The 13,697-nt window shown below is 33.2% G+C and overlaps 1 protein-coding gene across 1 annotated transcript; it reads right to left on the bottom strand.

Annotated features, from left to right (window-relative positions):
• Window positions 1-200: 200 nt before the first annotated feature.
• Window positions 201-356, bottom strand: K441DRAFT_540491 (uncharacterized protein; the record flags this gene model as incomplete). The annotated part of the gene is made up of 1 exon (XM_067642598.1): window positions 201-356. A coding segment is annotated over one exon (156 nt), but the record flags the coding sequence as incomplete, so codon positions are not given.
• Window positions 357-13,697: the final 13,341 nt, after the last annotated feature.

Below are 13,697 nucleotides of genomic sequence, written 5' to 3'. Positions count from 1 at the left end.
ATTTGCTCCGGGAGGTATACTAATATTAAGCGCTAAAGGTGCGTCTCTAATTGGGTATAGGCTTAAGTAATATTTTATAAATAAACCGCCATTCTATTTTTTATTAAGGAGGGAGCTAATATAATAATAACTCGCTAACTAGCTCGTTAAATTATAGGAGATTATATAAAAATCATCTCTTTACTATTATTATTATAACCTTAGATAATAAGCCTTAATTTCTTAAATAGGGCGTTAGTAGCCTTGCCCTTAATCTCGTTAACTATCCTTAACTTAAAGATACGAACTTTATTAAACTTAGTAGGGTTATACTTCTTAAATTTAAAGACTCCTCTTATAATAAGACCGTCGATCTCCTACTTATTAGATGCTTAGAAAGGAGCTCCTAAGGTTATAATACGACCTTTCTTTTAGAGCTATTTTGCGAGCTTAAAGTTAGCCTTCTCTTTAGCTATTATAAAGGCCATTAATAACTTAACTCTATTTTTAATGGCAGCAACAAATTATTCTTTAAAATTAATAAGATATTAGTAATTTTGTAATCCCTTTAGGCGACCTCTACCGTATTATAGTTGTGGCGCATCTACTATAATTATATTGGGATTATAGTCGCCTTTTAGAGGACGTTAATCGTAGTTTTCCTCTAGGGCATCTTCTAGGGCATCCTATAAAGGCTTAGAATTATTATCTTTATAATAAGGCTTAATAATAGTTAAACGGAATTAAGTAGGTCTGTAAAGCATCTAAATAGTATAAGTTTAACTATTAATTATAATAAGTTAATATAGGCCTAACTACCCTCCCTTTTTACGCTATACGCGTACTTTAGACTAGAGTGGTAGATTAAGCGTAGTTAAGGTATTTAGGCTATTTCTTATTCCTAGTACATTATTAACCTAGCGTATAACGTAGAAATATTACACCTCCTTTATTACCTTGCGAATAGCCTTGGCTTATTATATAATAGAGGAAAATAGTAGAGAATTATTAGTTATTTAAGGGTAGGCGCTAAAGACTAGTAATATAGGTATAAGTCTATCCGGGCCAGCGGAATTATTAATAGCTTTAATAGNTATTTNTAAGGTAAGTTCTTTANTAGCGTCCTTTAGTTCTAAAGAGATAATCTTATATACGTGGCGTAATAGCGCGTAATATTGCTTTACTTTTTTAATACTATTATATGCCTTAATAGGGACTTCCTTAACCTTAATTACTATTACCTTTATTTATTATCGGAACTCTATAGATAAGAAGTTCTTTTCTGCGTTATAGATAATTTAATTAGGGGGTTCTAGGTAGATACTAATCTAGCATAACTAAAGGGTATCTTATACGTTCCTAGCTAATATATCCTTTAAAAATTATACAGCTTAAAAAGAGGTTAAGAAGTTAATAACTTAGAGTACTAGCTTGCCGCTAAGATATATAACGTTAATAATAATATAGAAGTTAAAGTTATAGTTATTTTTAAAGGTAAACTTAAATTAGCTAGGGGACTTCTAGTTTATTTGGCAGTAGTAGCAGTATTTTATAAAATGCTTAATTACCTTAACCTTAACTTTATAGCCTACTTGCTAAAGAACCCTAAGTAATTAGTAAACTAATAGGTAACTAAAACAATAGTATAGTTGGCGTAACTCTAACTTAGTTAAATAGCTTTAAGCAATACTCTTTTCTAGTTATTAAAGGAGCAGCTAAAGGTAACCCTACTTATATATAATAGGCACCTAATTATCTCCCTACATAAGTATATTCTTAAGGTTATTAAGCTTAATACCTAGTTTATCTATATTTCTAATATAAAATAGAAATAGGGTGTTTATAGGGATAACGTAAAAAGTAATATACCCTAAGGGGGTTTAAACCCTAATTATNCTAANANAGNTTNTAGTACCCTTNCTAAAACAAATTNTATATTAGCCTNCCGTTAAATAGTTAATCTAAATAGAGCTATTAAGCTGCTAAAGGGCTTAAACTTAAGGTTCTCCTATTATAGATACTCCTACGGCTCTAGTATCCGGTATAATACTATAAAAGACATTCGCTAAGTATCTATCGTTAAAGGAAAATACGGAGCTCTCCTTTAGCTTATTAAAGATATCTAACTTTATAATAGAATAGAGCGTAGATTAGTTATTAAAAATAGCGACGGTTTATATACTATTTACCTTACCATACTTAGTAAAGTATTAGTTAGGTAAGTAGTTCTTAATTTCTATATCTATAAGGAGCTATTTGGTCTTATTAACCTTACCCTTAAGATCTTTTACGCCTTTATATTAAACTAGGAAGCTTTAGAAGTAGGCTATAGTAACCTTATAATTTCTAATATTTCTTATACTCTAACGGAACTTATTATATACCTCCTTTCGCTTATTAAGAGAGTGTCTAGTTAACTAGTAATTTATCTTCTTATAAATATAGCACTTCTTCTAGTAATTACTTTAAAATGAACCTCTATAAGGACCTCTATAATTACCTTATAATTAACGTTAATTATACCCTCTTCCGTATTCCCTACTACGGCCACTATATATTTAATTAGTCTAGTTATAATTATATTAGTCGGGAATACTTAGTTAGGTAGGGTTTTTAGTATAGAACTATTAAGATTCTTATATTTATATCGCAGTACCTATAGTAGAGCGTAGCTTAGTATATACTCCTTTAAACGTATCTATAGGTTTATATAGCGCTAAGTTACACCTAGAAACGCTATGGCATACTAAGATAACCTAGTCCCTTAGGCTATTCTTATTTTAATAAGTTTTAGTAAGGCCACGTTAGATTTTCTAGAGTTTATTAAAGAGTAGTTAAAGGCACTCTAAATAAGTCTTTATTAGGTTAGAAGCGATAACTCTTTAAAATATAGTCTCCCGCTATTTAGATATATAAAGCTAGCGATTCTTATTAGTCTTAAAGTGGGCTTTAGTAAGCTAAAGTATTACATTAAAGCTATAGTTTTTACCCATAATATAGTTATAATAGAATGTTGCTACCTATCCCTTTAATATAATAGAGAAAGCGTAATAGTACTAATAGCGTTAAATTCTAACCTTATTATAACAGTTATAAAAGACCTATAGTTTTACTCTAAGTATATTATATAGTTCTCCTTTAAACTTCTTCTCTTTATCCGAATATACCTTTATTAGATTTATAACTTCTTATAGTAAAGGCTTACTAGTTAGCTAGAGTAAAGGAGGTAAAGGCAGAGCAACTCTAAGTAGGAGAGCACCTTTAGGTAGGGGAGCAGCTTTAAGTAGGGGGTTAGTATTCTAGGGGTTTTAATATAAATTAAAGTTGCCTTCTAAAGAATATAGGTTATTTTTAGGTTTCCGTAGTTAACGTATAATCTTAGCTTCTGTCTATATTGGTTCTTCTATATTAATAATAACGGCCTAAATATTACTAGCAATTAGGTTACCGTTCTTAGTAATATATACCCTATTCCTATAAAGGAAGTCTTAAAAATCCTAAATAATATTAACATTACTAAGTGCCTAGGTATTAGCAGTCTATCCTATAAAATCCTCCCTAAAATACTCCTATAGTTGTAAATTAGTATAGTATTTATTTTAGTAGAATATAATATAGTATAGGAGAAAGCTATTAACTTATTTTATGGTATAAGTTATTATATTAAAGGCGAATTTATCCTAATCTTTATTAATAAGTTTCGCGTACTTAGCTACCCCTAGTAGTAAGGAGTCTTTTTAGTTATTTAAAGTAGGCGTAGCCATGTTTTTAAAGGGAGGGAAGTATTATTAGTATAGGGATTTGTTGGTACCAATTTAATAGTATAAGTCGTGTCTAGGGGCACGAAATACGTTTAGTATCGTATGCTTATTTAGACGGTGGTGACTGACTTTTATATTAAAGCAGACTACGGGGTCTATATACTGATGCGCCTCCCCTAATTAGTTAGTGCCTTATAAGCAGATGGTTGGTGCACTGATGTATAAGTAGTGGTTAATACACCGAACGCGTAAATGCGTACTTAGTGTACCAAGCGCGTAAGCACGCGGCTCGTATAATAGGTGCTATAATCAGACACTGGCGATACTTAAAAAATGGAACCACCTATATACAGCCTCTATAATTGCTTTAATAAAACTGTAAAACGCAAAAGAAAATATATAGGAAATCTCCCCCGAGGTGCCGTCTAGGCTGCTTTCTAAACGGTGCTTTAAGCTGGTCGTAGGTCCACCAAGTTCTACTATAGCTTTTTACCGTTTTCCACCTATACCGTACAACGAGCCGTATAGCCCTCTAACGGGCCGTAGACGTACTATAGGTGCGTCGTTAGTCCCGTTCCACCCATTCTGTAACTTCTAGGTTAAGCTTATTTATGTTAATTAGGGTTTTAAGGGCTTAACACGGCTTTGTCTTAGTTATAGCGTCTATTAGGTTATTTCCGCCGCTAATCTATTTAACCTCCATAATCTCGCGTTGTTTATAGGCCTGATATAAGCACATTAGGTCAACTATAAGCCTCTTCTCTTGTGTTATACCTAGCTTAACTAAGCAGTTATAGAGGGACTTTAAATTGGTGTATAAGACTAGGGGTAACTACTCTAGTTATAGGATCTTCTGGACTGTTAATTTGATTGCGGCTGCTATATTAAAGCTATAAGCTAGTATATATAGTTTAGAAGCCAGAACGCTACGGGTTACTTATTTACACTTAATTAAAGACTAGTATAGTATATTTGCGTCCTAGTTATGGTCCGTAAGTACAAGTATAAAACCGATTTGTGATGATAGGTCCCTGTTATTGGCGAAGGAGGCGTCCGTAAATACTAGTAGGCTAAGGGAGTTTAGGTCTAGTGGTATAAAAGTAAGTCCCCTTGTTGCATTGTTAATTTACCACTAAATGCGCTTATTAAGCTACTTGATATTTTTCTCTTGCAGATCTACTACCTGGGCCGTAAAGGATAAATTGTAGGTAGATTCGGGTTGACAGACCGTGGCAATATAGGCGCCTTTTGCGCGCTGTGTAACGTATTAGTCCTTTATATTTATAGTCTTGCGGGTCTCTCTATGGGAGCTAGTAAGGTCTATAGGCCTTACTGTAATAGGCCTTAAGTTTTAAGCTTGGCGTTCCTAAGTTAGCTTAATTAGGTTGCCCTTTTGGGTAATTAAGCCTCTATTAAACTTAATTAGATTTTGCTTAGTTAGCTACTCTTATAGCTTTACTAAGAACTTTACCTTTTATAGTTTAGTCTCTTTAGTGTCCGCAAAGGTTTGGTCTGCTAGGAAAAGGGTATTATCTATTTGGAGTCCAACGATACTAAGGCCATTTAATTAAGTATATAGGAGGTAGGGGTTGTAGGTCGACTGTTCCATTTTAAGTCTACTAATATGGTGCTAGTGGTACGTCTTAAACTAGTGGTTCCTAGCTTCCGGTACTCCGTAAAGAGGTTTTATAACCTATAAAATTGTTTTTAGTTGTAGGTTAAGCTTATAGGGTAGTCGTATAAAGATATCTCTGCTTAGGTAGGTACTAGACTGTATATAGGCTTATAAGATATCCTATAAGTATAAAGCTATAGGTTTAATTTGCTATAGGCTGGGTATAAGTGTAAGTATAATCCGTTGGCTAACTTGTTAAATTATGGGTAATTGCGTAAGGACTAAGTCCTTTCCTTAGTCGTTATAAGCTTATATAACGAGCCTTAACTTTTTAAAGGCTTTATTAGTACTAGGGTGCTTAATTTTATTAATAAAGCATAAGTTAAATATACGGACGCCTTATGGAATATCCTTTTCTGCTATAACTACAAAGACGCCTTTCTTAAGTAGTCCGTTAATCTCTTTATGTCGTAAGGCCGTGAATAGGGCTTCCTATACTAGAACTAATATATCCGTATACGGAGATTGCCTTACGGGTATACCTATAGAGCTTACGGATATACCTATGGAGCTTGCGGATATGCCTACGGAGGTTATATAGTTCTCTATTATAGGGTTCTTATTTACGGGGTGCTTTTAGGGGCGTCCTTAACCGCGCTTTATAGTTGGCTTAATAGGTTTAGTGAGTTTCTTAGGGACTTCTAGGGTAGACGGGGGTGCTTTTAATTTATCTAGTTTGGCGGTTACTTCTAATTCGTCTAGCTCGACGTCGTGGGTATTTTTGGGCCGAAAGTAGGGTTTTACGGACGTGCTTCTGAACCTAGTTGGCCTACTAGGGAGCTATATATAGTATGTCTCGTTTTCCACAGCTAGTAAACGGTAGGGTCCGGTCCACTTGCCGCTTTTACGCTATATGAGGACTTTAGAGTTAAGTGGGAGGTCATGTACTAAGGTTGTGTTAGGTCCGTTGCGGTAGTATAAGGCGTTATTAACAGTTTGTTTAGCCCGTAGTTTAACTATCTCGGCTATCGCCTTCTGTATTGTAGCTGCTCGTTCTATAATGGACGGGGCAGGAGGATCTAGATTGCTTATCCTTAGGTAGGCTCCGTAGACCAAGAGGGTGGGTACTAGTTTATCTAGGCTAGCGGTATTATTAACGGCTTTTACGGCTATTTGCAGAGCCAGTTCCTTTTAGATATCCTTATATTCGTCTATAATAATCTAGTAAGCTCTTTATAAGGCTAGGTAAGCTCGCTTAATAAGCCTAACGGACTAGTACGCCTTAACTGGAATAGCTTTTATTAATATAGCCATGGCCGTAGCATACTGCTAAAATTCCTTACTAATGAAGTTCCTATTGGCGTCGTGGGTAATATACGCAGGGGGTTTAACGTATATATTAATCCAGTAGGTCCGTAGAATATCCCAGGTATACTTTGTGGATATATTTTATAACTAACGGGCGGCTTAATAGTGGGTTGCCTTGTTAATTATATATAGTACTGGGCTGCCGTTAATATACATAATATCTACGTATACTAAATGGTTGAAGTTAAGATCCTTATAAAGGGTGAACTTAAATTGGCCTGGAGAACGTCCGTATTTCTAGTAGTAGGAGTAGTATTTAGTTAAGTGGTTAATTGCCTTTTTATTAACGTTGTCGTGTTTAGAGCGTTTAAGGACTCTATATAGCTTTTCGGCTAACGGGTAGCCGAAACGGCGGTGTAGGCGGTAGATCTTAGTACTGGTGAGGTAATATAGGTTGTAGTTAAAAGACTCTTAAATATACGTCCGTAAGGTCTCTCCCTATATAAGGAATAGGTGTCTAAATTATCGTATAATTGGTAGGGTAACGTGTTTACTTCTTGGGGCAGTTGCTGGGCCAATTAGGGTGTCCGTAATGTTATTATAGTACACCTATAACCTATCTATGTCTATAAGATAGAGTAGGAAGGGGGTGTCCGCTTTTATTACGTGGAATTTAACTAGGCTAATTAAAGTCTTAACTGCAATTAATCTAATTAATGCGGTTAAGCTGATGCCGAACTGGACGTTTACGGCCCTAGTTTACGTAGTGTTAATATCCGCATTATTATTTATGGTGGCCTTATATGCAAGGTATTGCCCATAGCCTATGGTAGACTTTTTAGAGGTACCTATGTTAATTATAACGCCGTAGAATTCCTTAGAGATATAGCGTTCTATAGTGATATATACAAATAGGTCCTGTTTATAGTCCGTAACGTCTATAACGGGGGTGCTTATAGAATGGTTTTTAGGTGTAACTAAGTATATAAAGGAACGGTCGGCTAATACGGTTGTAATATTAAAGGCTTAGCTGTCCGTAAAAGGTCTAAAAGTGGTTAGGAATATCTCTAAGGTCTCTTATTCCTAAGCGTCTAATTTAAAGTTAATTATAAGGGCTTCTATTAACTTATTAGGGGGCTCTTCTACTTCCTCTCCTTTGTATTTTAAAATAAACTGGTTGATATGGTTATTAAGTCTCTTCCTAGACTTATTACGTTCTTTTTGGGTATACCTTATAGACTAATATTCTTCCTTGCCGCACACGAAGTACTTTTAGCTGGTTTGTCTATGGGGGTATATTTTTATACGGGGGTTACTACGGGGGTTGCGGGTAGGACTTGGTCGGTATAGGTGCTGCTAGCGGTAGCGGCGGTCTATAAAGTAGATGTCTGAGTCTGTTTGCGGATATTAAATATCCGTAGTGAAGGCTTAAGTGTTGCCTAGTGGGTTTAAGACTTTGTATATTATAATAGAGGAGCGTAGATTGTTAATAAGGCTAGCTAAGGTATCTATAGGCTTATAATAGGTGTACTTATAGGGCTCTACTTTCTGGTAGGCCGTAATAAGTTTATTGTATAGAAAGTTGTCTATTCGAAGCTTGGCGTTAAGGCCGTGCTGTAGATGCCGGAGGTCCTTAATAAGTATTTATAGACACTCTGTAATTGATTTTTTGGTATTCTTGTTAATTACGGTCCGTAGCTTAGTCGTATTCTATTAGGTAAGGATATTACGCTTATATTCTAGTCCTTTAAAGTAGTTGCGTATAGCTTTATATAGCTTATTAAAGGGAATACCGAGGGGTTTGCTTTTGAGGTTAGTGTAGTAGTAGTTAAGGGCTAGGCCGCGCAGTATAGTTAAGTAGGCTTGGCTAAGTGCCTATTTAGGAATATCAGCCTTCTAATAGAGGTCCGTAAAGATGGTTAGTTTAAAGTTAAAATTATCATTTTCACTGCTGTATTTAGACTTGTTGGTATAGAGCTTGGCTAAGTTAGCTAGCTCCTTACCGTAGGTCTTTACTTAGGTAGGTTGCGGATTTATAACTTGCGGATTTATAGCTTGCGGATATATAGCTTACGGATTTATAGCCTGCGGATATATGGCTTGCGGATCTATAGCTTGCGGATATATAGCTTGCGGATCTGTAGCTTATAGATATATAGCTTGCGGATCTGTGGCTTAAATAACGGAAGTGATTTGGTCCGTATTTTGGGTTATAGGGGTGTTGTGGTCTATAGCTTGGGTATTAGGTATATTTTGGCCAGTAAGGTTAGTTCTAAAGCCGCTTATATTTGTGGGACGAATTTAGTTAAGTGGGTTAGGTATAAGGCTAGCAATTATATTAAGTTTGAGACAAGTAAAGAGTTCCTTAGTAGTATTGTACTTATCTAGGAGTTCTTCCTTAGTCTATTCTGTTTAGTTCTCCTTATGTGTTGTGTTATATAGGGACTATATAATAGTAACTTATTTATTCCTTTTAACCTATACGCCTTGGTTACGTAGGAGGGTCCGTAAGTTGCGGATAGTAGTAAGGTTGCATGCTTTAAAGATAGCCTCCGTAAAGTCCGCGAAGTCCTTCTAGTATTGCTCCTATAGGTCGACGTTTATAAACTTAAAGTATCCGTACTTAAGGGTTTTGAATTTAATATAGTTGTTAATATTAGGTATGGACGTAAGGTTGACTCCCTGCCTCCACTTATTCTAACCTTTATTAACTTGCTTTCTAATATCTGCTATGCTTATATAGGGTAGTACGTAGCGGGTAAAAGGGTCTTATAGTTGTCCGTAAAGGTGGTTAATAGGTTTGTAACGGTTTGTAGAAGGGTAAGAGGTCTCTATAAGGGGTTAGAGAGGAGGCCGGGGTATTAAGGTAGGGTGTGGTAAGGGTTGGGGTTTAAGGTGGTTGCGTTAACTACTAGTATAGTGGTTAATATATCTGATTAAGGTGGAGTATAAACGTCTTCTAAAACCAGGGTAGATTTAGGGTAGTTTTAGATAAGGTAGAGCGTTAGATGTCTTCCAAATCTAAAGTACTTTAATTCTCTTTAACTGAAATAGGGGCTTGTAAGGTGGAGCGTAAACGTCTTTTAAGTAAGTGCGTATTTCCTAATCTATGCGCGCTTACTGATTAGTGTTGGTACTAATTTAATAGTATGAGTTGTGTCTAGGGGCACGAAATACGTTTAGTATTATATATTTATTTAGATGGTGGTGACTAACTTTTGTATTAAAGCAGACTACGGGGTCTATATACTAATGCGCCTCCCCTAATTAGTTAGTGCCTTGTAAGTAGATGGTTGGTGCACTAACGTGTAAGTAGTGGTTGGTACACCGAACGCGTAAACGCGTACTTGGTGTACCAAGCGCGTAAGCACGCGGCTTGTATAATAGGTGCTGTAATTAGATAGGATTGTTGTTTAGTATGCGTTCGTAATATATATTTATTATTTAGTACGCGTTTATTATTTAGTACGCATTTATAATGTATATTTGCGGTTATAGGGCTTAAAACTAGTTCTAGCCTTAAATTGTAAAGACTTATAAAGCGTGTTATTCTGCGTAATAGACGCAAGAATTTATAATCTTAAAAAGGCTTAGAACTAGTTCTAGCCTTTAAATCCTTAGATTTGTAGAAGAATTCTATTTAAGGTTTAGGACTAGTTTTAACCTTAAAAGACAGCTTCCTCTAGCATAAGTAGCACTAGTATAGTAGCTTGTCTCTTCTTAGTGGAATACCTAGCTGCTTTATAGTATAACAGTAAAGTTAACCACTAATTAGTATTGGTCTTATAAGGTGGTATCATGTAGCTATAGTTTGTAAATAGTATAATAATTATTCTTTTTTCTATTTATTAGGGGGGGTGAGGAGCTTAAGGCTTCTTGCTATACTAGTGCCGCGGTAATACGTAACGGCAACTTACTATATGTAACGGCAACTTGCTGCATATAACGGCAACTTACTTATATTCCTAACAATAGCTAAAGTAATAAAGTTAGTAAATTAAAAAAAAATTAATATAGTATATAAAAAGGAATTAAAATAGTAATAGTAATAATAATAGTAGTAGTAGTACTAAAAATGTAAAAATAATAATAATAAAGATAGAAATAGTAGTAATAATAAATAGTAATAAAAGTAATAATAATAATTAAGTAACTAAAGTAGTAGTAGTAAGTTAGTAGATAAAGTAATAGTAATAAAGATAGCTATAAATTAAAAAATAAAGGTATATTAAAAGTAATAAAAAAGAAGTTATTTTAGTAGTTAAAAGGGAAGTAGTAAAGGTAGTAAGGGTAGTAATAAAAATAGTAAAATAGTAAAATAGTATAACGGTAGTAGTAAGTAGTAGTAGGCAGTAGTAGGGCAGTAGTAGGGCAGTAGTAGGGCAGCAGTAGGGCAGACTGAGTTTAGAAGGCCAAAAGCCCACCACAGGCGCGAGAATTCCGTTAAATTTACCCAAGGAACCAAATTGCTAGCTATAAGTCAGCAATTTGGAAATTTTCCTTAGAAAATTTAACGGAATTCTTATATATTATATACTAGTAATAGGAAGAGTAAGCGTTATATTTATAATATATCTAAGATATAATATAAATAGTATACCTATTTAGCTAGGCTATATATATCTAGTTTAATAAGGTATACTTAAAGTCTTTAGTTATATTACTAATATATTATTAATCTAATTAAAAATAGAACTTAATTTTACTAAATATAATACTATTAGATATTATAGATAACCTAAAGGGTAATAAGTCTTTTAATATAGTTAAGAGCTATACTAAGTAGCTAGGATAGGTGAGATTTTAGATATAATATAGTTCTATTCTAGTTCTATCCTCTACTACTAAGTATTAAGCGCGGAGTATAGAATATAGAGTATAGTAGGAGTATTTAGGTTTGGCTTTCTTTTAGATATTATAATATCTTTATATTTAGGTAATTACCTTAATATAACCTATACCCCTTATACTTATAAATATAAAAGCTTATATTAACTAAGTTCTTATTCTAATTTTTTAAGCTCTAACTCTATCTTTTAATTTTATAGTTTAATTACTTTTACTTTAGCTTCTATATATAGAACCTAGGCTTCTTATTTATAAATATTTAATTAAGATTATTATAGCGTTAACTATTATAAGAATTAAGCTTATTAAGTAATAGTTATACAAAGTAAAGATTATAAGCTACTCTTATATACTAAATATAGTTGGCTTATAAGCTGGATATATTAAGGATATATCTAGATAATCTTACTTAATAGTAAAATAGGCCTAAGAGATAGCAAACCTAACTATTATTTAATATTATAATAGAGGAAACTAAAATATATTAGCTTTATAGAATTTAGTAAGATCTAGAATATAATATACTAAAGTAAATAGAGGCTATATATTATAAGTGAGATTTTAATCGTACGCCTTATAAACTTTATAATTAAAACTATAGGTATATACTAGTTCTAAAAGATAATATATCTAATATAATAGATATAATAGTATAAATATATTATTTACATATCCTTTTCTAGTCTTCTTCTATAATTTCCTTATAGTAAAAATTTTATAGCTAAGGGTATAAATATTTATAATAAAATACGCTTCTATGGAGTATCTATTTTCTAAAGCACTTTAAAGGCTAAAAAGAGTATATATTATACTTATTTCATTCTTTTATATATATAAATATTATATATATTAATATTAGAACAAAGTTATATCTAGGGTATATCTAGGATATAGTCTTTTATATTTTTATATATCTTAGTAATATTCTTATTATATATCTCTAGATTAGATAAATCTATAATATATTTAATTCTATACTTAGAGGATATAGGATATTCTAGTATCTTTTAAATAATTATAAGTCTTTCTACTATTAGAGATCTGGTTTATATAATTAATATTAAGCCTAGCTATATTATAGAATTCTACTTATTACTAGCGTTAAAGAAGAGGTATTAGTAGATTATTACAGCGTAGTAATTAGGATTTTTTTAGTAATACTCCTAATATAAGCTAGATATATCCTAGTTACTATCTTTAATATTTATATATATACGTTCTTTTTATACTTATTACCCTTTATAGAAAAAGTCCTCCTATAATTATTTAAAATCTTTAATTAAGAACTAAGTTACTTTTATTAGTAGTAGTATAGAAGAAATATTTAAGATAGGTAAGTGCGCGGGAGTACCTAGATTATATTCTCGATTATATCCTAAATATATTCTAGATTATATCTTAGATTATATCCTAGATATATCTCTACGCAATTTAAAGTAGTTATATATTATTAGTTATTTCTAATTTAAAGATTATACGATCTTAAATATTCCAAAGATAGGGTATAGTTATAATATTATATAATTAAGTATATAAATAGCGATAATTTTAATTAATTTTGTATTGAAATCTCATTAAGTATACGCGCATGGTGTTAAAGTTCATCTAATGTAAGATTTTATAACGTAGCGTATTTTCACACTCCCGGAGCTTTCAGCAACACTAGCTAAGCTATCCCTTCGTGTGGCAAAACGGACTTTTCGTATTAGGCGCTTTAGGCGCTCCTACCTAGGTTAGCATGCTGCAGGCACCCTAGCTAGCGTGATTTTATTAGCAAGCCTCACCAAAACGCGTCAATATTGCGATGCCGATGAGATACTGCAGCAGGCCACTACCAAAAACAGCTCTATATTTTTTTAATGAAGTTAGGCAAAAAGTCGCGATATATAACATTATAGCTATAGGTTTCCGCCCTTCCTCCATTAACCAGCTGCTGATTATATAGGAAAATCCTCTATTAGAGCCCTCCCCTAAATTACTACCACCTACCCACTTTATACGCGTTCTTAACGTTAACAAGGATAAGCTAGTAAAGGACCAGCTTAAGGTTATAAGGGAGGATATGCTATATATATTAAATAAGATATATTAAGTGCTATAAGTAGTTAAACGGTTTAACTAGCGGTTATTTAATATAGAGGATCGATTAAAGGCAGTAGAGGAGGGCTTAAAGGATGCTAAGAAGG

This window comes from Cenococcum geophilum, assembly GCF_001692895.1.
Source record: "Cenococcum geophilum 1.58 unplaced genomic scaffold K441scaffold_5, whole genome shotgun sequence".
In the NCBI taxonomy this organism is placed as follows: domain Eukaryota; kingdom Fungi; phylum Ascomycota; class Dothideomycetes; order Gloniales; family Gloniaceae; genus Cenococcum; species Cenococcum geophilum.
Note: the sequence above shows the minus strand (reverse complement) of the source record. Positions and strands in the feature narration are given on the sequence as shown.